Consider the following 26,562-nt stretch of genomic DNA (forward strand, 5'->3'; position numbering starts at 1 on the left):
TTCTTCATCGAGCCGCTGCCACAGGTTTTCTGAAATAATAAAAAATGCATGGCCGTTATACTTTTTGTCATCTACTCCAAATTAGTACACTATGCTGGCATTAGGTATTTTCTGTTCTGCAGCAGTTTGCCCTCTAGTGGGTTTTTTTGGTGTATTTTTTTACTCTGCAAGATCTAGCCAGAGGCAGTTTCACCTCTGTTAATCTGTTGCCATCCATGCCTTCACAAGTTGATAAACGGCGTCATCTGTAAGTAATATTGTTTGTTATCACTGAGACGACTTGTGTGCATTATTATTTGTTGTGAAGGCGTGATATAGTTTGTAGTTTGAATTTAATTTGAATGCATGTATAACCTAAGCTAGTAAGGTTAAGCTAGCTCATATGCCATATGGTTTCTTTAACATTTTCATCATGAGCATGATTTCATTTGATGTTTTATTTAGGCACTCACTAAACAGATAAATATTGTGCTCATATTTTTGAATATGTGTTTGTTATATTTTATATTGATGCAACATTTTTATTGATTTATTTCTGGTTTTGTCAACAGTTTCGCACTTTTTCCTTATTAAATCAACACATCGGCCTGTTCCTTGGATTTTGATTAGGGGAGTGTTTAGCTGTCTGTATAGCTGAGTCTACGTTCACGAGGACAACACTTAGTGAGGACAGAACATACATATTAGCATCAAAATAAATGTACGAATAAGCTGATAATACTGAACTTGCCTGGAACAAGTGACTGCTCTGATGAAGGTCCAGGCTGTGGCTTAGATGTTGTGCGGTGTTACGGATTCAAATATTGGGGATGGATACAAGAGGAAAAACCACAATAACCACACTGGTCCGGCCGGGTTGAGTCAAACGATGATTTTAATGATCACACGCGTGGGAGATGGACACCGTACGCAGACAGCATCAGATCTCACCTCAAAAATCACATCACAATAGTTTTATGAAATCAGGGTATTAGAACGCCCCCTCATGCGTACGACAGGTGCAATACAATCAATGTTGACAATATTTAACACAGCAAAAGAACATTCTCTCCTTCCCGAGGACGGGCACTGACTCCCGCCTATCTCCTGGAGCCAACTGTCCCCTGCGGAGACACAACATTGCAGCTACAAGGATTTCCAGATTGGTTAAGGTGATCAGTGTGTAATGCTCTAAATCAAGTATGTAATATTAAATGAATATTGTTTAATCAATTGCCACTACTAAAACATAACAAAAGATATAACTGAATACAGAATCACAAAGAATAACATGATATCAGTGTTGTGTAAGCGCGTGCGGCCTTCTATGCTCAAAGCCTTTCCCCTCCATAGATCAGCCAGACATTCGCGCTGACTGTAGCTTTTAACCCTTATTAATTTGAGCACAACTCTATAATGAGCAACAAACAGCAATATGTATGAGATGATCATGGTAACACCTACAATGAAAGAGCATATGATTATTCTGGCACTTGTAAATGGAAAATCAACCTGAGGTTATCACCATCACTGTAATACAAATGTCAATGTAATGTCAAAAGCTTTAATCAATGGTTAATTCAAGGCTGCTTATATGATTCTTATATGATTATGATTATATGATTCTGAGGTTCCAATAATGCCGATGATAAAATAACAAAATAATAAAAGAAAAGAAAAAGAACACCCCCTTTTATCCCACAGCGGGCAATTACTGCAGCACACTCCATTTTCAGGCGATTGACTGCCTCACTACACTTGGAGGAACTACGAAATCCGAGTGTTTTATATCTGGGGTCTAAAAGTGTTGATAGGGTCAGGAAGCAGTGTCTGTGACTAAGGATACATTCACACTGCAGGCGAAAGCGCATCAAATCCGATTTTTTTGACCCTATGCGACCTATATCCGATCATGGTATGACAGTGTGAACGGCACAAATCCGATATTTTCAAATCCGATCTGGGTCAGTTTCGTATGTGACCGAATCCGATACATATCCGATGTTTTAGAAAGCGACAGCTGTTTGAATGGTCATGTTGCATTACATCCGTCTTTTACGTCACTGACACAAGACCAGTGTTGGTCAAGTTACTTGAAAAAAGTAATCAGTAACTAATTACTGATTACTTCCCCAAAGAAGTAATCCCGTTACTTTACTGATTACTTATTTTCAAAAGTAATTAATTACTTAGTTACTTTTAAAAACACGATTTACAACCTGAATAGGTGATAAAGCAATAGATCTTTCAGCCCAATTCTACTTTTTCTGCATAATCCATCATACAAAATGTAATCAAATGGAAAAGTCTCTTTTTTTTTAACTTGTTTTATCAGTTTTAATCTTTTAACTTTATGCATCAAGCAAAAATTAAGTTATATGCAACATTGTCTGACTTGAAGAAATTAGTTTAACATTTAAACCTATTTTCTGCACATTCCAGCACATAAAATAAAATATTTTTTTTGTGTTTACACTCAGTCTTTCAAATAGATGCAAGTAAAACACAGCAGAAAATAAATAAAATCAAAGACTCAGCGGTCCTGTTGCTCTATTTTCACCTGTAAAGCAGGAGTAGGGTAGATGGAGGTGTGCTCTGGTGCAGGTGTGCCGCAGCGGTCAGTGGAAGGATACGGCAGCTTCTCTGTGAATTTCCCATTACGTGGTAGCGCACTCGGTGCTTGTTTAGGGGTTTTTTTTCGCTGTAAAAAGAAGTTTTCTTCCCACGCACAACGGACGTTAATGTTTTTGTCACTTTTTATGGAATCAAACTCAAAATAAGGTCAGTACTTCCACGCTTTAAACGCTGCACGCACACACTCTCTCCCGCACTCGATATATTATCCATTGTTAATCTGCACACAGCTGTTGTCACGAACGTCGCACTTTCTTACGTCACTGTCATGAGACATTCTCGCAAAAAAATCACGGTTTTAGTAACGCAGTAACGCAGCGTTCCTACAGGAAATTAACGGTAATCTAATTACCGTTTTTGCAATAGTAATCCCTTACTTTACTCGTTACTTGAAAAAAGTAATCAGATTACAGTAACGCGTTACCCATCTCTGCACAAGACAGACGCCAATTATCAGCACCGGAGAAGCGCCCGGGAAAGACATCGCGAACGCTTCCTGGCCATCCAGTGTAGATGTTAGTGAAACTGTTGGGAAGACAACGTGAACATTTTATTTGTACTGTATAATCTGCAGATTCTGACAGAAATCAGCAACTATCCTTTGAAGCACCGCTCCCCTCTAAAACAGCAATAAGGATAATTATTAGGTTATTTACATTATTATGTAAATAACAAAATAACTTAAAGCAAAAATTGGGAAACGTAAAGTCCGAAGTCTTTATATTAACCCTTTAAGACCTACCATAGAACCAAGTCCGCCAGAGCTTATATTATATTTTTACATGCTGTAGTGCCATTTTTGGGAGCATTTCAAGTTGTTATACATCAATACAACCATTATAGCCTAAATTTTAATAATATGTATGCATTAAGTGCATAGTAATTACATAAATTGCAACAAAGTACAATAAATTATAAAAAAATTGAAAATCGTTTTTGTTTTTTTAACATATATTTCTAGTTAGAGAAATTTAAGAGGCTTATCCCTCAAAACTGTAAATACAAAAAAGTTTCACAAAATAGTTTCCCACCACAGGAAATTTATTTTGAGTGTCTTCATAGTTTTATTTTTGAAATACACCAATTTTTATATACTGCAGGAAAAACAAAAATAAATATTATAGTGCAAATTTGCAAAAAAGCAGCATGTGCATCAAAATAAACTATTCCCACCAGTGCAATTTAAGCATCCCAGAAACGACACAGAAAGTCATAAATGGTAAATGGTAAATGGCCTGTATTTATATAGCGCTTTACTAGTCCCTAAGGACCCCAAAGCGCTTTACATGTCCAGTCATCCACCCATTCACACACACATTCACACACTGGTGATGGCAAGCTACATTGTAGCCACAGCCACCCTGGGGCGCACTGACAGAGGCGAGGCTGCCGGACACTGGCGCCACCGGGCCCTCTGACCACCACCAGTAGGCAACGGGTGAAGTGTCTTGCCCAAGGACACAACGACCGAGACTGTCCAAGCCGGGGCTCGAACCGGCAACCTTCCGATTACAAGGCGAACGCCCAACTCTTGAGCCACGATCGATTGATAGTCAAACATAACTTTTAAAAAAAGGGTCATGAGGCCCTGATGGTAAAAAAACTAAATTTCCGCGAAAATGACGTCACGTCCGGTTTCGGGCAGGTAATGGCTGACATGCGATAGTTCGCGCTGACGTCTGTTTCAATGTAGGAAGTGTTATGAACAGCTGATCGGATCGGCAAAGCGTGTTTCTGGAATATTATGTTTTTGTTGCTGCAAGGGCTTTTTATGCAGCTTTTGCAAAGCTATACATGGAAGGAAACTATGACCTAGGACAAGCTGATGGCATAAGATGTAAGTACAACTCCTCCGGTTTCATATGCAAAAAAAATTATTGCGCTAGCTTACACCACGTAAGCTACCGGGATTTAAAAGTAGTTGCGCAAAACAGAGCGTGCCCGCTCTGACCGGTTTTAAAGGGTTAAGGGCCATCAGTCAAACAGTATTGTTTGCTCTGGGTCTAAACAGAGCGCGTTGTGTGTGACGTCTTCTTTTGCGCATGCGGGCCGCTTTGAGCGTTCACACTAGAGTGCGTTTGCTGTCGGATTTTATTTGTAGTGTGAACAAGCAGACATAAAAATCGGATTTGATCAAAAAATCAGAATTGAGCATTATGACCTGCAGTGTGAACGTAGCCTAAGTTGGTCATGGAGATGGGTGGCTGCTTGTGTGTATAAATGTAAAGAGTTCCACTCAAGTGCACAATGTAGCATTTTCATCATCTCCTTTGATCCTGAAACTCTCCTCTACTCAGACAACTCCACTGTGGTCTGATGGAAAGGGGCCAGCACAAGAAGTGCTTCCTTTACAATGTTACACTCATCAGCCGTAAGTGGAGTTAAATCTGTTGGAAGAGAAGCAACAGATACCCAGACTGCTTCTTTCTCATCATGAAGCCGTGGCAGCATCTGATATGTGCTGTTCCAACATGTTGGTATCTCGTTGATAAGTTTCGAGACGGGCCGTCCCATCTGCTGCTGCACTTGAGCAAGCTTTTCTTTGTCTAGATTTGTCTCTTATAAATGAAAGTTCAGGGATTTGACCACATGATTTCTTGACTAATAAATTGAGTTTGTGTGCAATGCAAACTGAATGTCGAATTTGGAGAGTTCTTGGTGCTGCATTGGTCACAAGACACCTTACCTTATTTGTGATGGCCCAGTCAGCCATCATGCCCTTTTTGAATTGGGCCAAATTGTCTGCAGTGTGACTTTGTGGAAAGTGTTTCACACCCAACACAGATGTACACAACTGCATATTCTCATTAATGTAGTGACAGGTAAGAGCCAAGTAAGCCTCCATCCTCAAAGACGTCCATATGTCAGCTGTTATACTCACTGCCACAGCTTGTGGTAATTCCATTTTCACTCGTTCGAGTTCCTCCGCATATTTTTTGGCTATCAATTCCTTGATGGTCTGGAGATGAAACAAAATTAAATCAGTATGCAGTACTTAACATCAGCTACCTGATGAAACATTGTCTATACAAACCTTTCTGGTTGGCAAAACATATGATGGATCAAGGACCTGAACCAGCTCCCTCAACCCCTCACTCTCCACTCTCCACGTCAGTGTTGCTGGACCCATCACTATTAAATGGAGTTCACTGAAAATGAATTGCTCACCTCTGGAAACCCGAAGAACTGCGTAGTCTGCTTCTCTTACCACCTTCCTTGACGTTTGAGTCTGACTACCTCACAGTCATAATTCTCTCTGTGAGGGAGAAGGTATAGCCCCCTTGTGAGAGGGGCCAACATGTAAGAGTCTGTGGAATTTTCTTTGTCTGTGTCTCTGTGTAAAAGATGTAAGGGCAGCAGCCACAATTCAGAGCAGCTGCCCCATGTGGCGACCGTTCTGTCATCTGCATGAGATCCTTCCAGGCGGAGAACATGCCAATATCAGGAAGTTGAGGGCAGGAGTTAACCATCACCTGTGCACAGAAATATGGTTTCTTCAGCTCACCATCCTTTGGCTCTGATTGACGTAAAAATACAGGGCCTTAGTGCCACAGGTGTGGTCGTGACAGCTCCTTCAAGGTCTTGCCCCGGGTAATGTCATCAGCAGGGTTTTTTGCACTATCTACATATCTCCAGGTACTCCCATCTGTAAGTCTCTGGATCTCCGCCACCCGTGTGCCCACAAAAACTTTATAGCTGACTTGATCCAGTGGAAAACAGTAGTAGAGTCTGACTAGAGAATAATCTTTCGGATGGGTAGCGTGAGCTCAGCTTGAAGGAGACTAGCTAGTTGTGCACCAGTGAGAGCAGCACTCAACTCCAACCACAGCATGGACAACTGTTTCTTTGTTTCTGATCTAGCCAGTAAAAAGGCAACATAGACTTCTTTTGATCTCTGCTTGAAGCAGATGAATCAGCAGACACTGGTGCTTAAAATCTAGGGATTTCCATCTGGATAAGATCAGGAATCTCCTGTTCCCAGGCAAGCCATCTGTCACGAAGGCTAGGTGGCTGGATTGGGTCATCCCAGCCGAGCTGTTCCTTCCAAAGATCCTGTAACAGAATCTTGGCTTGTGTGGTGAATGGCACTATACTGTACAACCTAGCCAATCGTACTGACAGGTGAGTGTTTTGTAGACATTCCTCAGTGTGTTGATGTCTGTATTTGAAGCGTGGTGGAGTTGGCTCAACAAAGCAGTGGTGTGGCATACCTCTGTATCCCATCAACAGTGACCCAGATGGTTGGTGTTGGAGTAGGTTTTAGAGCTTGCTGATCTTGCGTCGATTGAGTTACCTGCTTCTCGCTCACATAAGGCAGCATATCAATCTGCCGAAGATGCTCAACATTCCTGAAAGGCTCGCAGGTCGGCACTGTTGTTGTGAACAGGCACTGCTGCTCGGATGCAGGGGTCTGGTCAATGCTGGTAGGACCTTGGAGCAACCAACCAAGCTTGGTATAGACAGCGATGGGTCCCCCTGTTGGACCCAAATGAACTGGTTCTGTGGGTGTCAGGAGATGAGGCATGTCAGAGCCGATAAGCAGCAGAGGTTGAACATGGTCTACCAAAGGCAGAGGTAAGTCACGCAAGTGTTTATAGTGATGCTGGAGAATCTTCACTGGATGCGAATGTTCTGAGAGACCAAGAGCATCAGCGGTGAATGCCTTGTGTATATGATACTTCTCCCCAGATTTGTAGGGGGAGGATACTTGGAAGGAAACTGAGGCACTGCGAAGCTACACTACCTCTTGGTGGACAGTCTGCACGGTAAGTGTCTCAGACTGAGGGGTTCAAGCGTTGAACAGGTAAAATGATGCTTCATTCTGAGCCATCATCTAGTATTGCAAGAGTCTCCAGTGTTCGGTCTCCATTGTACAGCAATACCTTTACAACCTTTGGCATAACATTGGGGGACCGGTTTGGCCTATCCAAGTGCACCGTTGTAGTCGGAGGAGTCATCATGAGCACACTCTTCTGGATCTGCTGGACCGCATCACACAGTACTGTCAGGTGCTACAGAGTGGTACTGGCCTATTCCATACACTAACATTCCAGACACTCTGGATCCCCTGCAGTATGTCTACCGACCCAATAGGTCCCATCAGACGCCATTGCTGCTGCCCTTCACTATTCCCTCTTCCATCTGGAAATTGTATATATACAATATATATATGTGTGTAAATTGCCCTGCAGGGGGTCTAGCGGCCTGGGAGCTTGAGGGTCCTGTGCAGTATCTTAGCTGTTCCTAGGACTGCACTGTTATGGACAGAGATCTCCGTAGTCGGTATCTGTAGCCAGTCTTGTCAATGATCTCATTGAGGGGGTCTAGGCCTATGCAGAACAGTAGTGGGGACAGAGAATCTCCTTGGTAGATCCCGCACCTGATGCTGACTTGTGCTATGGGCTTGAAGTTGGCCTCTAGTATTGTCCACCACATCTCCACTGAGTTCCTGATGAAGGCTCTTAGGGTCCTTCATTTTTTAAATACAAGGATATGACATGTAATTCATCCGATCCTGGCTCTAGCGCTCCTTCCGACCTTGAGCGGTATAATCGTGTACTACATTGTCGCTTTTTGTTTTGTTTTTCTTTTCTTTTCTTTTTCTTTTTTTCTTTCTTGACAAAGGGAATCAGGAATATATCGAGCTGGGTCACCACTATAGACAATCCGGCAGAGGACGAGGAAGGTAAATCGAATTGAGTTTTTTCTTTTTTTAAATACACAGGATATGACGTAGTCATTCAACCGATCCATGCTATATTGCCCCTCCCGATCTGGAGTGGTATAACGTGTTGTAGAAAAGTTTGATCAATTCGCGCTCTCCCTCTCTCTTAAAAAAAATAATACATTCTCTGTTTTTTTTCTTTCACGCTTATGGTACCCAACAGAGGGAGTTGAAGCATCCCGAGCTCTCCCTCCTATCACACCCAAACCTTGCGGGCTGCACGTCAGGAGACTCGGAGGTAATTGACCGGGATGAACCAATCCTATATATTTAAAAAAATTTGTTCAATTAAATTTTTAAGATAATTTACATAAAACTGGATATGTCACAATCTGATGTTGTATTAATAAAGCTCTCTGCGTCGTTGAACGTATGAATCAGCCCTATAAATAAATTTAAAAAAGTGTAAACGATTCAAAGATAAGTGCAGCATCATTACCGGCAGGGGTGGCAGGAGGAGGAGGAGCAGCCTGCGGAGCATCAGCACGGAGGATCTCGGGTACAAAATCAAAACGAGGTTGTGACGCGTCACTATAACTTCTGGATATAGTGCCGTAATTTCCTTCCCAAAAACACTATGGCCATCCCCTCCCCCGAAAACTACGGGCGTCTGTCCAAAGCTTACTCACACGCGTCCATTCAGTGGTTGGAGTGGAAAGCTAAAATCCCTATTCCATACATGTTAAAGACGGAAAGAGAGAAAAAAAATAGGCCCATACTTTGTAGACGGTTACTCGGAGAGAGAGGTGGGTCTGGGAGTTTCTGGGATGCTTTTATCACAGGTGTCCTAAGTGCCACAGGTCCGAGGAGATCTGCCCTCTGACTCGCACTCCGGCCAATAGTACACTCACAGTAGCACAGGAACAGAGCGGGAGGGAAAGAGAGAGAAAGAGAGCCAGGGACAACAACAAGAGACAACATCGTCACATTAGAAAGGTATAGTAATCATCCACAATTATTTGTAGTTGCGGATGATAAAGAATTCAGAAAGTTTACACATGCTGTGAATCCTATGTGTGCAATTCCAGGCAGGAAAACACTCTCCCAAAAAATCATCCCAGGCTTATGTGAAAGAGAAAGTGCATCTTCTTTTTGTTTTGCATATTTTAATTTATATTTTATTGTGTTGTGGCTTGTGGCTCTCTTTCTCTCTCTGCTTTGTCTCTAGGGGCCACCGTATATATTTATATATAAACATTTATAAATAAAAACACGGGGTTTTTTTTACATTAGTAATTCCTTTTGTGCATAATTTTATATTGTTGTTGATAATAAATTAATTAAAGCAACAAAACAACCTGAAGAGCCGGTTGGGAGCCGAAAGAGCCAGCTCTTTTTATTGAGCTGAGCCGAAAGAGATGGCTCTCTAAAAAAGAGCTGGAATTCCCATCACTACTACCAATGTGAGCTCCGGGAGCTGAGAAACGCTTACTGCGTCCACACGGTCGTGATGAGGGAGCACGAATAGACCAAAATGAAAAATCAAACGAGGAGGTCAAAAACCTCTGTCCCCTCGCTTTGCCCTTTACCGAGGCGAACTTGGGGCTGTGGTACAGCGCCTTGCCTGGAGAAAATGTGTAGCCCTGGTGTATCTGCCGCGAAGGCCCTTTTCCCCCATTCTACCATACAAAACATCTCGAGGTAAATTGATCTTTACCCTCTGCCGCACTTTTTCTGAAATAATCACTTCATAATTAACTCTCATGGTATCTTTTTCTGGCGATTCTTCAGATGAGGACAATTTAAATCAAGCTATAATTGCGAGCTTGGAGAGTCCCCAAAGAGGGACAAAAGGACACCCTGATGATCCTCTACCTACTCACATGAGGCAAGGTGTGAAAACAAGTGTGGGTCACAATCAGCCAGGGTTTGGGGGGATACTCCCACTGGGTTTAAATCTGGGACTCTCCACCATTTGACCCTTAGAACTGAAGAAGCTTGTCGGATGAGAGGTGAAAACATCTTTAAGCAACTTAAAGAAGTCCAGACGCTTTTTCCCCCCGCTCTGCTGTGTGGGAGGGAGCCTTGCGTGGTTTTCAAAGGATATCTTATGATCCCAACTTGATGATCAGTGTGAAAATCTCAGATGATATGGGGAAAAATGAGGAAGGGGTTGATTTAGGCGGGCCAAGGAGGGAAGACTATCAATGAACACCATTGCCAGGTCAGCCATGTTTGAGGGGAAAGAAAACTGCAAGAACTTGGCTCTTGACAGTACTGGTAATTACCTATTTTTCTAATATTAATAATAATAATGGATTGGATTTATATAGCGCTTTTCAAGGCACCCAAAGCGCTTTACAATACCACTATTCATTCACTCTCACATTCACACACTGGTGGAGGCAAGCTACAGTAATAGTGTGAACTTTTTAACTGATATTTATTTTTACAGGCAACATTACTGACAGTTTTGCTTTTTCCCTTTATTCTGTTGCTTTGCAGCTCTCTGAGGGTACTGGTACTACATCTCTGGCAGAGCCATTGCAGTGAGCTTGGTACATGGTGGTCCACCACCTAAGTTTCTGTCACCAACAGTATTTTCTTTTCTAGTTGGAAATTCAGCAAATCCACCCTGGAAGACATAGCTGATTCGGTACTCTTTGAAAAAGTCGAAGAGTTCCAAGTTGAAGAAGAATTGTCTCCCCATATGCTAATCAAGTCCAAAACCTCAGTTTCTGTCCATTGACTCGCTGTCTCCAGTTTCCCCCGCCATGCTTTCTCGTTTGTCTTCTCCGGTGCAGTGTGAACATAGCCTAAGAGACAGGGATCTGCTGGTACATGACATTGTCATATTTCAGGTCATCCACAGGGTCCTATTCAAAGGTATTTGGGTATTCTGTGTTTTTCAGATTAATTAAAATAGTGATAAAAATCTTACCTATTAATCAAAATGGCCAGTTTAATAACCTAATACAATTCAAATTGCCAAATTGATAATATGCAATTAACTTAGAAACCTGAAATTGCATAATTATTAACATTCATCTATTAACATTCATCATTTTCACCATTCATCTATCTCCAGAAGGAAGCAACAGAAGAGCTGCTGAGGAGATGGTTGTTACATTCTGGAGAGACTATCTCCAAGATGCAGAAGGTAAGTGGCACTTTAGTGTACAATAAACAGATATAGCGATTTATAGTTCTGCATTTCTGAAAACTTTACTTTAAATAACATACTTGTATAACAATAACACCACAGCTTCTGCTGCTTCTTAATTACCCTCTTGGTTGGAGTAACATTTTTACATAGTTCTTTGAAACTGTTGAAGGATGAAAAGCGTGTTCTATAGTCATTACAATAACAGTCTTTCAAAGATTCTTGCTTTAGATTAATACTCACTGACAAATTATTCTGGCAAAATGATCTAATATAAAGTTACCTTATAACATTTATTTCCTTCTCTGTTTTATGCAGAAGAAGAAGGACATTCCAAGTTAGAGAAGCTATTGGCCTTTGCAACTGGAGCAACTGCGGTGCCACCTATTGGCTTTTCCCCAGCACCCTTGATTGAGTTCATTCATAGAGGAGATGACGACTTCTCTTCTACACCAATTTTCCCTCTTGCCATCACGTGTGTTAACTGTATTAGGCTGCCACTGCATGTTTCATACCAGTTGTTCAAGGAGATGTTTGATTTTGCCTTAGGTAACACTTACGTCTTTGGCAGGGTGTGAACACATTATGCTGTATGAGTTTGTGGTTTTATCTTTTGTATTGGTCTCTCTGCTGATTCAAAGTGAGCATTGAATATTAACTTTTTAAGGTTTTAATATTTCCAAATTTAGCTGCGTCAGTCAAATTGATGTTTTAAGACATCAATTTGACAAGAAGTGATTGTTCTTCAGGATTAAAATCCAATTGTTTAACAGCACTTCAGAAGTTTATTTAGACTGTTGAGTATGAACATATAATCTTTGTCTCACTTTAGTCTTTTCATGTGCATGTGCATCTGTCTTTGATATGGTTGTCTTTCTGTCTGTTTATTCTTCTGCCTGTCTCAGTTTCTGTTTGATTGACAACAGAGCTGTCATTTTATCCTTTTGATTGATTGATAATACTTTATTCATCCCGAGGGAAATTGGGTTAAGGCTGCCAGCCGTGCCAGCGCCATCTTACCCTTCCGACCATACATACATTACACAAAACATCACATGGGCAAGACAGGTCAGAGAGGTATAACAATGGAAAATGCACCACATGAGGAAAGATAAGGAGAGAAAAAAACACCTCTGCACATAGCACATGAAAAACTCTTAATACACCAAAGAAACACATGACAAGCAACAGGGGTGGGTAAAGGGTGCAGTATCGGAAGGGAATAAGCATCGAAGGCGTTTGGAAAGGGAGGGTGGATGAGTTTGTGCATATCAGTGTATATGTATATGTGTGCATGTCCAGAGTTCAGCTGAGACAGTGTCCTTCGCCCTGCTAGGCTAAGTAAACAGTCTTCCAGCCAACCCAGGTGGCATGGAATGGGAAGGAACAGACTAAACACAGTCGTTATCAGGGTGTTGTTGTTCAGCTCCAGCCTTGAGACCGCAGCTGGTGCCAAAGGGGGTATCCGCATGAAGTGATGGTGGTTTTTACTTTAGTGCGAACAGCTCATATGAATTTCAAAGCAGTTCTACAGTCCAACACTGGTCTCTCAATCTCCCGTTGGAGAGCCGCGAGCTTCGCCATACTCGCGCTCTGTGATGTTGTCATTTCTTGTGCTCAAGGAGCCGATTTCTGAGAACTCACGGCAGTGTGCCTCCCCAAGATGTCATCCAATTTTCGCCCAGAGATGTTATTCTGAGCTAGCCCTTCCGAGATGTATCCAGTCTGCAGTCAGAGATCTTATTCTGAGTATTAACAGCAGCCGTAGCCTCTCCAAGATCTTATCCGTGCTGACTCAGTGAGCCCATTTTGAGAAACTCACGCCTCTCCCATCATTCCAATCCCAGCGGGCAGCCTTGTGGGGGTTTGAACAGCCGGTTCTGCTTTCTTAATTCTTCGATAAGTCAGGGCCAAGCCAGCTCCGATCAGCCAGAACCCTGTTACCATGGTTAGATATCTTCAGCACTCAGGCTCACCCAAGCCCAAACTTCTCGTTGAGAAAGGGGGGTCAGTTGCATTTGGGGACCAGTTGATCCAATCCATAATTCCTCTTTTAGGTTTTAGAGAACAGACTGTGAAAATGTTCGAGGGAAAAGTAATACAAAAAACACGAGAAGAGGAGAGGAGAAATGTGCGACCGCCTTCGTCAAGAGCAAGAGCAAGAAAATGCTTAAAGAAAATGCTTTCAATATTTTGTTATTTTTGATCAGATATGTGTTCTGAAATGTTTTTTTGTTTTTAAATTTTTTTTGCAAAATATTTGATTCAATGTAGAAGGTGTAATAGTGAACATCTATTTCATGATTTCCATCATTTTCTAAAGGATTCTGTCATGGTCCCTGTGCCTGTTTGGCTGGCTCAGTGTGGCTACAAGTGTTTTTGTCTATCTTGTCCCTCCTCGCTCCCCTCTCGCGCTACCGGGGGCGGAGTTCATTGTGGGCTTCCGCACCTGCAAACAATCATCTGTGATCAGCACTCTCTCAAGCTCACTACTTAAGGCAGCTGCTAGGATTGCCTCGTGGCTGGATTATTGTGTAACCCTTGTCAGTGTTTCCTTAATTCTTCAGCTTTCTTCAAGTTTCCTTTGTGCATCATTCTAATACTAATCTCCTCTCTCCATGTCAGACTCTGCATGCCCAGCCTGTTGTGAGTGTGGTGAGTCGGTGAGGTGTGAGCATGAAGAGGAATCCCTGGGAGGAGAAGCCCCCATGTGTGAATAACCCGCTTGTGTTTTGACCTCACTGCCTTCGTGACCCCTGGAGACCCCAACCTCCTTTCCCTTTACCTGTACATAGTAGCACTTGGTGTGAGAAAAGAAACTAACTGATCTCTGTGATTCCAGTCTGCGTCTGAGTCCCTCCTGAGCTCGTGACAGATTCACTTGTTGAATAATGTTCATTGCAGTCTCATTTATGTTGATGTAAATATCTGGAATTATAACATTATTGTTTGTTTGAAGTTCTGGTAATGGCCCTTCTTCATGGAGGTGAGAGTTATCAACATAAAAAATGTTATTTATAAACGACTGTATTCCAACATTGTTTGTGACACCTATATGCCACAGCTGAAGAGGTGTCTATCCTCCTTGTGTAGAGAGACCATGGTTCTTCCACTGATTGACAAATTATGTTAATGCTCTTTCAATCCTTGGCAAATAAACATAATGCACACAAAAAAGATGTAGCTCATTCGGTGAATCCAGCATACCCTGTTCTTCCATAAAGTTAAAAATATTTATAAAGTGTCTTGATACAGCTCTGTTGGGTTCTGCCCACAGTCTTTCAGTTCTTTGGTTATGTACTGAAACACCTGTAGTAACACTGCCTACTCCTCTTCTCTGTAAGATAAAACGAGCAACCTGTAAATTTTCCATACCATGATTATACCTGACCCTTAAGGGCAAACCTGTGACGGAACACCAGGTGGCTTCACTCACACCCAAGTAGAAAGGAAGTGTTGGAGTGGAGATTTGGCGCTTTTTGTATGTGGAGTTCTGGTGAATCCGTTAATAAAGTTGGAGTGAGACACTGAGACCTCTCCTGTTGTCTTTACATACCTCCACATTGGTGACCCCTGTGGCAAACATGCTAAGGTTCAAAGATGAAGCCAGCTCCGGCCTGGGAGCATCGGCTGCCGCCGGACTTCACCTCCGCCGATGGCTTCGTTTGCTGTGGCTCTTAAGTTCCCGGATTTTTGGCTTCACGACCCTCCTTTATGGCACGTAGAAGCTCAGTTTGCTCTTCGTAGAGTTTCAGCCAACGATACCAACTACAACCATGTGGTGGCCTCACTTGACCTGCTGTCCACCAAATACACCACCCTCAAGGCGCTGCTGCTGCGGCGTTACTCACTCTCTGATGCTGAGCGGACCGAGACACTCCTCTCCCTCGCGGGCCTGGGCGATGGTACCGCTCTCGAGCTCATGGAGAGCATGCTGTCCTTACTGGGCGCGGATGACAGAGGATTCCTCTTCACTCACATCTTCCTCCAATAGCTGCCGGCTCCAGTGCGCACTGGCCTTGCCAACTCCCCGCTATTGGCCACGAAGGATTACCGCTCCCTTTGCGGAAGAGGTGGATTGCATCCTCCTGGCTACCAGGAGTTTCGGTGTCCAGGCGATTGTCCCGGACTCACCAGCGGCTTCCCCCACCCCCTCACCGATACTCCAGGGGCCCTCCGACTTGTCAATGGTGGCTGGAATCACTGCATGGTGGCACAGCAGAAAAGGGCTTTGTTTTTATCACCAGAGTTTTGGAACGAAGGCACAGCGCTGTCTGCCACCTTGCAGTTTCAACACCCAGAGAAACACAGAAGAGCCTTCTTCCCCCGACTGGCTTGGACAGGCTAAGCTGAAGGCTGCGGACCACTGCTAACTGCGGCTAATGGCTCCCCAACCAACCTTTCACCCTTCGGTGACTGTTTGCTTTCATTTGTAGTTCACTTTGTAGTTGCTGCTAGCCAGAGGTGGGTAGTAACGAGTTACATTTACTCCGTTATATTTACTTGAGTAAGTTTTTGAAAAAAATGTACTTTTAAAGTACCTTTTTTGCACGATACTTTTTACTTTTACTTTATGAAGAAGAAACGGTACTTTTACTCCGCTACATTTGCAAAACTCGACTTGTTACTTTTTAAAAAAATAATTAGTTTAACACATTAGATAACATGCCGCCAGTGGAGTTTCCGGTAACTTTTTTACCAATGAGATGTGGCCATGCAGTCACATGACCAGTTTAAAACTGTGGCGGGCAGAGCGGCCCAAGCATTTCAAAGTAGCGGACACATGGAAAGAAGAAACATTAAAAAACATGGCAGAGTCTACGCTAGAGCTGAAGAGGATGAACAGCATTTTCCTCACATACAAAGAATGTTTCGCTTAAAAGCAGGACAAAAGAACAGCTATGTCTTCAGTGTCGGTGTCTTCAGTGAGAGCCAAAACAAACCAACTTTTCAGCGTGAAACAACTCAACTCGTGTAACCTGAGGAAATGGTAAGTTTTCTCTAAATATCTTTTTAGCTGTGGTTAGCTGGATGTCAGTCTTATGTTACAGCAGCTGTGTAGAGCTCGAGCTGCGAGTCATATTTTCGGTGCTACGTTGTAGTGAGATAAGTTTGTGGGTGTTTTGTGCAGCTTCAGCTGTCTTTTTAACTGCTCGCTGGTTAGCTAGCATGAGCTATAAGCTAACAGCTAGCCTGGTTAATGACGCTAGAGTTCCACGCACATGCAAACAGCTCGTCTCTACTGCTTTAAGTGTTAAAACAGAAGTCAATACTGTGGGTGACAGGGATTATTATGTGAAACAGCAGCTTGTTTAGTTTAAACAGTCTGCATTAAGCTGGGCAAATACTGTGCGATTTGTTTTCAGTCACGTTATTCCGCTCCTGCTCAAACTGTACAATTAAATCGCAGGAGTTAGAAGTTCATAGGTCACGATGCAGGGTCTCACACTATACGGCCTGATACTCTGATGCAACCTGAGTGCTCAAACTGTGCGTCCATAACGTGAAGCTTATCATACAAAATCTGTCCCTCACTCTCCCTCTCTCTGTCTTTTACTCACACAGACACACACACACACACCATCAACTTTGCTAAATTACTAATGAAAAACATTGACCAGGCAGCTGTGATTGAGCAGCAATGTCCATCCAACTCTTTTCATGGTTGTTGTAGTCGTGATAATTTTGTGAGGCCACATTGAAAAGCCTCGGATACAGAAGCGTAGAGCTGCCACCCAGGCAAAAAAAAAAAATAGAGCTATATCACGTTATAACATGAAAAGCATATTTTTCTAACAATATTCTTTTCATGTTTGTACAATATACTATCATGTTAGTATAATATACCTTTCACGTTTGAACAATATAATATCACGTTATTACAATATACATAATTATCATGTTCGTACAATATAAATATTATATTGTACGAACGTGATATTATATTGTTCAAACGTGAAAGGTATATTGCACGAACATGAAAAGTATATTGTTAGAACACGTTTAACGGGATATAGCTCTATTTTTCTTTTGCCTGGGTGGCAAAAGAAAAATAGAGCGCGCTCATTCGAGTACGCTTACGTACTCGGATGAGCGGATTGCCTCATCCTACAAGTTGTGCCTCCATCTCTTGTGTCCAGATCACACGCTGCACTGCCGTGCTGCTCCACCTTTTCTCTTTCATTTCTGTGTTTGTGCGTGCACAGTGTGAGAGGCTGCGTTGAGGGGCAACAGGATTTCAAACAGGTTTGATTATCATGCGACCATACGATTGATGATTGGGAGCTGGTCGTGAGGTGTTAACTGCTTTTTGTTACCCCATGTATACTTCACGATGCACACACGATTAAGGCAAAACACGGGAAACGTGAAAGGTATATTGTACTAACATGATAGTATATTGCACGAACATGAAAAGTATATTGTTAGAACACGTTTAATAGGATATAGCTCTATTTTTCTTTTGCCTGGGTGGCAAAAGAAAAATAGAGCGCGCTCATTCGACTACGCTTACGTACTCGGATGAGCGGATTGCCTCACCCTACAAGTTGTGCCTCCATCTCTTGTGTCCAGATCACACGCTGCACTGCCGTGCTGCTCCACCTTTTCTCTTTCATTTCTGTGTTTGTGCGTGCACAGTGTGAGAGGCTGCGTTGAGGGGCGACAGGATTTCAAACAGGTTTGATTATCATGCGACCATATGATTGATGATTGGGAGGTGGTCGTGAGGTGTTAACTGCTTTTCGTTACCCCATGTATACTACACGATGCACACACGATTAAGGCAAAACACAGGCCGATCCCCAAAATGGTTGCGCGACTGACAAATCTGCTCAAAATGGGCCAAAAATCGCACAGTGTATGGCCAGCTTTTGGAGGCTAGCTCCAAACAAACATCTGCAGCTTGGCAGTGTATACAGCACAATAATGACCAGACCTAATTCTTTTGAAAATCTTACATCTTTCCACAGGTCTCCACTTCATCAGACATCACCTAGACACAGAGCTGGATGAGGCCAGCACAAACATCGCCTATTTGAAGAAGATGATGGATCCATGGGGTCAGGAAAGCCAGAAGCAGGGGAGCTGGAGAGGTACCTTTCATGTCCATTCACTGGAGGTGTGGATCTATTGCATGGCTTTCCTCACATCAAGAAGCTGTCGATCAAAGTCAATACAGCTCGTCCTGCATCTGGAGCTTGTGAAGGACTTCTTAGTCATGCAGGACTCCTGTTCACTGCTAAACAGTTAGAGCAGGGGTAGGCAACCTTTTTGATGACGAGTGCCATATAAAATTTCCTCAAAGGTCAAAGTGCCATATCAACCGTTGCATTAACAAGAAATTTATTTACAACAATAACAATAACAATAACAATTGCATTAACAATATGTAACAGCATATCAACAGTTACACACCATAGAGTAACTTTATAGAACTATATTTGCTGACAGATGTTGGCAAAGTGCAGATCAGCTATTTTCAAAAAACAATTTTTATGCATAACAAAAACACCATAACAGCAAAGGAACTATACAACAGAAAATGCAAATCCTGTTTATGGTCTCCTCACAACAGTGAAAAGAAAAAATAAACTGGGCTAATATGACATTTGTTAATACAGGGATATGCATATTAATGTGATCCCTGTCCCTGCTTTGTATTTGCCAGTTGTGTTATCTGGGGATCACATTTTGTAACTTTAAGGAGCACACAGGTCTCTGAGTGTCCAGCAGTCAGACGGCAATGGGAGGCGCTAAGGACACTCTTCATGTGAGAGAAAATTTGCTCACACAGATAGGTAGAGCCAAATACTGTCAATAGGGCCTGTGCAATGTTCTTAAGACAGTTAAACTTGTCTGGTAGTGATGTCCAGCAAGTGAAGATGCAAGCTCCATGATCACACGCAGCTGTGGATTCTAGCTGCGTTTGTAGTTCTGCGAACTTTGTCACCCACAGAGTCGAGATTTTCAGTTCAATCAGCTGCATTTCCATGTAATCTGTGTCCAGCCATTTAAAAAGAGACAAATCCAGCTGCTCATTAAAGCTTTCTGGCTTGATAAGAAAAGAAAACATCGGTCCATACACCTGAAAGTCCCGAAAACGCATTCTGAATTCTTTCTCGAGTCTTTGGACGTACCCGTGTATTTCCGTGGTGCTGATGCTGCGCTGAGCGGACAGCTCCCTGAGGCGTTTGAAGTAGCGGAACGTAGAGCTGGGCGATATGGACCAAAATTCATATCTCGATATTTTTTAGCTGGATGGCGATATAAGATATATATCTCGATATTTTTTTAATCCCATAAAGTAAGAACAAAAAGAGAGTTCTTGGTCAAAGGTACTTGTCCCAGATGTCACACATGTAACTTTTATTAAGATACAACTGTAGATGTACATGAAAAAATTGTCAAAAATAAATTGTCATCATTTATTAAATAATAATGCTCCATTTTTTTTCTTTTCATACATAACAAAAAGCTAAAAATTGTAAACTAAATGTAAAATGTAAACTAAAAAGATGCAGATCTAAAATAACAAAGGCATCTTGCTCTTTAAAAAGTGCTTACACTGAAGTAAAGTTTTCTAAAGTGCTTCTTTGTGTGTATTCCTGAACAATCATCTGGTACTTTGTGCAAAAAACCAAACATGTAAACAGATTGAATGAAATTAACAAAATTCCATTCTTTGGTCAGTGGGTCTTTGTGCAAATCTCAAATGACAATAACAATATAGAAAGAACATAAACAATTGGCAAGGCCAACAACTGTACAGCTTACAGATTTTGTGCCAGGAAAACTAATCTGTCAACATTATCAGGCTTCAACGATGCCCTGTGGCAGGTTACAATGTTTCCACTGCAACTAAAAATCCTTTCAGAAGGGGAGCTGGTAGCTGGCGCACAAAGGTATTTCTTGGCCAGGAGGCTCAGTGCTGGAAAGGCAACTTCATGTTCCTTCCACCATTTGAGAGGGTCAGCATCACTCTCTACACAAACTGACAACAGGTAGCTAGAAAATTCATTTTCGATTGCTTCCCTTTTTGTGAAACCAGTGTTGGTGGCTGTGCTGTGCTGGAAGAAGCTTGCCAGTGATCTCTTTTTTTTAGCTGTGTGTCCTACTGCTGCTTCTTCTCGGTCTGCAGACTCAGGCACGGCTGGATCAGTCAGCTCAGACAAACACGTGCCCTGATAGCTGAGCAGAGACTCTGCCTCCAAGATGAGTTTATGTTTTAGTGCATTAATCTTCTCACTAGGGATGTATTTCGCCCGGAACCGTGGATCCACAAAAGAAGCCATGTCCAACAGGTCACTGGTGGATGGATCTGCATATTTATTGTTGAGGTAATCCACAATGCGGGTCTTGATGGATTTACACAGCTCACTATCCTCCTCTCCAGGTGCCAGGAGACTAGTGTTAAACAGGTGTAGCACAGGTCTGACATATGACAGGGTCACATACTTCTCTCCTGAAAGTGCATCAGTGAAGTCCTGACAGGGTTTGAGAGCTTTCTGAACTGCTTCCAGGACCTCTATGTCCTGCCAAGTAGGGACCAGAGGTCTGGTTTTCATGTCGACAGAGAGGACTTTAGAAAGTGCTCTTTCCTGCTCCAGAACTCTCTCTATCATGAGAAGCCTTGATCCCCAGCGAGTTGTTGCCTCTGTGAGTAGCTGGTGACTTGGAAGACCCAGCTGTATTTGCACTTCAGCCAGCTCTCTTCTCTTCCTCCAGCTGTAGGAGAAGCTGCTGACGACTTTCTTACACAGAGAAATAGTCCGGGTAATGCGGGCATCATCCATAGCATGTCCTGTGACACACAAAATACAAACTTTTAAAATCACTTTAATTGTTATGTTAAGATGCAAATCACTCAAAGGCAAATTAATATCCATCTCAGTTGTATAGAATGTGATGCATAAGACTTAACAATATTTGCAAAATGTGTCGTTTATTGTATAACCTAGAAATGGTTCTAGTTAAACTATCTTGGTAAAATCACCAGATCACCAAATGATTAGAACATGTATTTTTTTTTTTTTATTTATTTTTTTTTTTTACACCTTTTAATCTCACTATGTATTTAAAAATGTATCCCTGTCTTGTCTCAGCTGTGGTCCTCATTTAGTGTCACAACTCAATCTAATACAAGGACAAATACACCCCAATACGTTTATTGGATTTAATAGGGATAGTTTATTTATTTATTCAACTAACTTTCGATTTCTAAGTGATAGATGTATATGCTGGCTATGACTTGTAAAAATATTTGTCTTGTGGTCCATAGGCATGTTTAGCTCTACAAGCGACTCTATACACTTTTCATTTATTAGCATTTTTTTTTTCAAATCAACAAATTCAGTATTGCACTTACCAATGGCCAGATGAAGCCTGTGACCAAAACACTGGATCCTCGACCACTTGTTCAGTTGAACCGCCTTGACAATATTAGCCCCGTTGTCAGTTGTTATAGCAACCAGTCCCGTCGGGTTGAGCTTCCAGCTTTTGAGCACATCCTGCAGGGCTTCAGCTATATGCTCTCCGGTGTGGTCTTGAGGAAAGTAGCTGGTCTGGAGACAGGCAGTTTTCAGTTCCCAGTCTTCCATGAAATGTATAGTCACACTCATATATGGCTCGCACGTCCTGCTGGACCACATGTCGGTGGTCAGTGCGAAGTGAGACACTTTGGTGAGCTGGGCAGCGAGACTCTGTCTAACTTCAGTATACATTTTTGGCAGTGCTTCTCTGGTGAAGTATTTCCGGCTAGGTAACTGGTATCTTCGGTCAAGAGTTTTTAGCAGCTGTATAAAGCCCTCTTGTTCCACAGTTGAGATGGGGACCATGTCTTTAGCAATATGATAGGCTACTGCTTTTGTAATTTCCCCCCACTTCTCACTTTTTGTATCATATGGCACAGCACGAGTGTTGTAAGGTGGTCTGTTTCACGGCAGGAACCTCGGAAGACTTTGCGGTCTGGGCTACAGCACGCAATTTCACACACTCTTCATACTGCACTTTATGGCGCAATTGTAAATGGTGGAAAAGATTAGTAGTGCTCGAACCTTTTGTTGCTACGCTTTTTCGACATTCTCTACAGAATACATTATTCTGCTGCTCATCTGACACTTTGAACCCGAACCATCTCCAAATAACTGAGCCATTGGTTTTCTTTTTTCCGACGAGCTCCTCTTCGCTAGCTCCTGTGTCCATCTTGTTGCCAACTGGAGGTGTAACGATGGGGGAGGGGGTTTGTGTTCCGTGAGGGTGAGTTGCGGGGCAAACAAACCCAGACGAGAGAGAGGCAAAATAGCGGCTCCACAAGTGTAATTATAACGCAACATAGACTATATCGATATAAACGATATTGTCACATCTTATGTCTTGTATAAACATATATCGATATTTTTAAAAAAATCTATATATCGCCCAGCACTAGCGGAACGTGGAAGTTTCAAAATCGCTGGAAAAAACTGCCAGTTTTTGAACGAAAGCTTCCCACGTGTCACGCATATCTAAAACAGTTTGTCCGGATCCCTGCAGTTTGAGATTAAGTTCGTTGAGGTGTCCCGTTATATCAGCAAGAAAGAAAAGTTTTTCAACCCACTTCTCGTCTTCGAGTTCGGGATGGCTTTGGCCCTTTTCTGCCAGGAATTTTTTTACCACATCAAAACAATCCACAAATCGTTCCAGAACCTTTCCACAACAGTGGAGCAGGATGTCTTTGCATGAGCTAGCCATCTCCTCAAACAGAGACTGGAATTGGCGCTGAGTCAAAGGAGATTGCTTAACTATAAAGTTCACGACTTTTGCCACTGGGGCCATGACGTCATGAAGATCTGAATTTGACATCTCGGTACACAGGTTTTCTTGGTGTATTATACAGTGTAGTTTCATGATGGGATGGCCAACTTGTTCCTCAATTAAGGTAACAGCGCCCCTGTGTTTCCCAACCATAGCTGGCGCACCATCAGTTGTCACAGCAAAAATCTGTGTAATGTCAATGCCTCGCTCATCAAAACACTCCTTAAAAACTTTGGCAATATCCTCACCTCGCGTTGTTTCAGGCATCGGGGTTAAACAGAAGAGTTCCTCTTGTACTGCCACATCACAGTATCTTACCATAACAGCCAAACGTGGAACGTCATTGATATCAACGCTTTCGTCCAAAGCTACACTAAACACCTGGGCTTCTTTCAAACCAGCTGTTTGTTGGGCTCTGACATTGTCACCCATTTCCTGGATGCGTCGTTCCACAGTTCTGGCTGATGCAGGTATGTCTTGTATCCTTGATTTAATTGCATCTTTGTTTGGAAGCCCATTAAATAACACTTCTGAGCTTGAGAGAAAAGCCTCCTTAACAAATTCTCCATCTGTAAACGGCTTTCCATGTTTAGCAATACAGTGTGCAATACGATAACTTGCTTCAGTTCCATGATGTTTTGATGTTTTGCAGCTGTAAAAACTTTTAGAGTACTTGCTTGCTTCTCATATCTTGACACAGCACGTGTAGTTGATTCAACTTTCTCTGCCTCATCCTTGAAGGTTTTTTGATGTTTCGTCTCAAAATGTCGTTTAACACTGGAAGTCCGGCAGACAACACTCTCGAGGCAAAGGGCACATACAGCACGATCTTTCTGTTGCACAAAACCCCAGTCTTCCGTCCAAATTGGCATAAAAGACTGGGGATAATCTTTTTTCGCTCGCTTCGAGGCCATAATTCACAAGACTGGCTAGCTAGCTACATCCCTCTCGTCTGTGTAATTTTTAGCCAGTTACAAGTAAAACAAGGAGGCGGGGCTGTTAGCTTAGATACTGTCATTAACACGCGCTGTCATTAGCTGTATCGTCATTAGCTCTGTGTGAGCTAATTTGTGATGTGCATTGGTGGCCCAGCCGTAGATATTTATTTTTAAATACACCTTCTCAGATTATTTCACTGCATGCCGTGCCATCACTTAACCCTTCGCGTGCCCAGGGTTGCCGACCCCTGAGTTAGAGCTTCACAGAAAGAACCTTGAGAGCAAACTGCTGCTGAAGCTTAACCATCACCTCACTGAGTGAAGAAACAGCACATTTTTGCTAAATATGCAAAAATAGATGCACACTCATACAACTTATGGTAAACTGAGCTGCCTTGTATGAACATATGTTGAAGATGCCTCGTTCTAATGTTTTCTCTGTGGCTGCTGTGCCATTTGGAGCAAAAATGAATATAAAGTTTACAGCATATCTTGTCACTGGAAATTGTTTGCACTGTTTATATATTTATATTATTTACTGTAGGTATTGGTGAAAAAAGCTTTATGTTGTGAAAAACTGAAATCTGGAAATTTGAATTGTTGTGCCTTATTTTGTTGATGTTTTTACATATATTCCTTTTGAAAATAGTAAAATTTGTATATTTATTTATTTTTGTTTGTCTGATAACATTTATTTAAAAAATAAATCGGACATTTCAAACAGTTACCTGCTACTTGAGTAGTCTTTTCGCCAAGTACTTCTTTACTCTTACTTGAGTAATTGTTTTGACGACTACTTTTCACTTTTACTTGAGTAATACTATTTTAAAGTAATGCTACTCTTACTTGAGTACAATTTTTGGATACTCGACCCACCACTGCTGCTAGCTCTGTGCCTATAATAGACGCTAATTTTCTTTGTGCTCACAGACTGCTGGTTGATGTTGCTAACAGACGTTTAATTGACGCTGTGTCATTTTCTTCATTACCCTGTTTGACTTGGGGTGCTCAGCCAATGGTGCATGCTAACTCAGTAGCTTTGGGTAACGCTTGTTTGCTTTCTGAGTTTCCCTCACTCACTGTCCCCACTTTCTTGAGCACTGTGACAAAGCACGGGGTGGAGCATTACATAACTACAGTAGGGCTTCCGGTGTTCGCGCGTGCGCCGCCTTGACCCTGCCAAACTGGCTGTTGCTCGGGAGGAGTTTGCCACCATGGAGCGCCTGGGCATCGTGCAGCGTTCAAATAGTGCCTGGGCTTCCCCATTACACATGTTGCCCAAATCTGATGGTTGGTGGCCACCTTGTGGGGATTTCCGCCGTCTCAATAATGTCACCAAGAACTATCGTTATCCCATTCCCCACATCCAAGATTTTTCCGCCCATCTTGCGGGGACCTTGTTTTTCGAAGATTTATTTGGTACGGGGATATTACCAGGTTCCCGTGCGTACTGAGGATGTCCCCAAAACCGCCGTCGTTACACCTTTCGGCCTTTTCGAGTTTCTGCGCATGCCTTTCGGCCTGAAAGGTGCCGCCCAAACCTTCTAGCGGTTGATGGACTCGGTCTTGCGCGGGCTGCTCTTTGTTTTTGTATATCTTGATGATATACTGGTGGCCACATATGTTCCATCTGCGTCAGGTTTTTCAGCATTTGGCAGAGCATGGACTGATCATTAATCCGTCTAAATGCCAGTTTGGGTTGCTGGTTCTCGACTTCCTGGGGCACCGTATTTCCGCTGAGGGCGCGGTTCCGTTACCTGACAGAGTCCGAGCTGTTTCGGATTTTCCACGTCCCACATCTGTTAAGGCACTGCAGGAATTTTTGGGGATGGTGAATTTTTACAACTGTTTTCTCCCCAAAGTGGTGCATCTGCTACAGACCCTTTACGGGGCGTTAAAAGGTAAGTAGGCTAATGACTCCATTGACTAGTTTCCAGAACGCATCCAAGCGTTTTCTGATGCTAAGTTGGCGTTAGCTAATACTGCCCTTCTGACCCACCCATCCCCGTCGTCGCAGATTGCGTTGACCATGGATGCATCGGATATAGCGGTGGGCGCGGTGATGGACCAGCGAATCTCGGGTGTCCGTTTTTGACAGGGAGCTAATAGCTCTCCACCTGGTGACCCGTCATTTCCATTTTTTTCTCGAGGGTCGTCAATTTACCGCATACGTGGACCACAAACCCTTGACGTTTGCAATGTCCAAAGTTTCTGATCCATGGAGTGCGCACCAGCAGCACCAGTTGGCAGCCATTTCTGAGTTTACCACAGACATTCAGCACATGGCTGGTAAGTCCAATCATGTGGCTGACTGTTTGTCCCATTTCTCCCGTGTTTGTCAGTATAGACTACTCCACCATGGCTGGATCAGAGCAGTGACCCAGACATCC

At 42.7% G+C, this 26,562-nt stretch overlaps 2 protein-coding genes across 4 annotated transcripts; one reads left to right on the forward strand and one right to left on the reverse strand.

Annotated features, from left to right (window-relative positions):
• Positions 1 to 3,834: 3,834 nt before the first annotated feature.
• LOC146367087 (G2/M phase-specific E3 ubiquitin-protein ligase-like) lies at positions 3,835 to 14,972 on the forward strand. Of its 3 annotated transcripts, XM_084912960.1 has the most exons (4): positions 3,835 to 11,164; positions 11,367 to 11,438; positions 11,760 to 11,916; positions 14,067 to 14,972. In XM_084912960.1, exons 1-4 carry the CDS (start codon positions 11,053 to 11,055, stop codon positions 14,089 to 14,091), a joined length of 366 nt encoding a protein of 121 aa, XP_084769086.1. In that variant the 5' UTR covers positions 3,835 to 11,052; the 3' UTR covers positions 14,092 to 14,972. The 3 variants fall into 3 exon arrangements, 1 of the variants encoding a protein (XP_084769086.1); XR_014797627.1 differs by having other exon boundaries at positions 3,835 to 11,438; positions 11,760 to 13,984; XR_014797628.1 differs by having other exon boundaries at positions 3,835 to 9,979; positions 10,070 to 11,438; positions 11,760 to 14,972.
• A 3,895-nt stretch (positions 14,973 to 18,867) lies between these two features.
• LOC146367088 (E3 SUMO-protein ligase ZBED1-like) lies at positions 18,868 to 24,522 on the reverse strand. The gene has a single exon (XM_084913381.1). It carries the CDS (start codon positions 21,326 to 21,328, stop codon positions 20,213 to 20,215), a length of 1,116 nt encoding a protein of 371 aa, XP_084769507.1. The 5' UTR covers positions 21,329 to 24,522; the 3' UTR covers positions 18,868 to 20,212.
• Between the last annotated feature and the right edge of the window lie 2,040 nt (positions 24,523 to 26,562).

Source organism: Perissodus microlepis, chromosome 18, assembly GCF_051167445.1.
Source record: "Perissodus microlepis isolate ML-2025 ecotype Zambia chromosome 18, ASM5116744v1, whole genome shotgun sequence".
NCBI lineage: Eukaryota > Metazoa > Chordata > Actinopteri > Cichliformes > Cichlidae > Perissodus > Perissodus microlepis.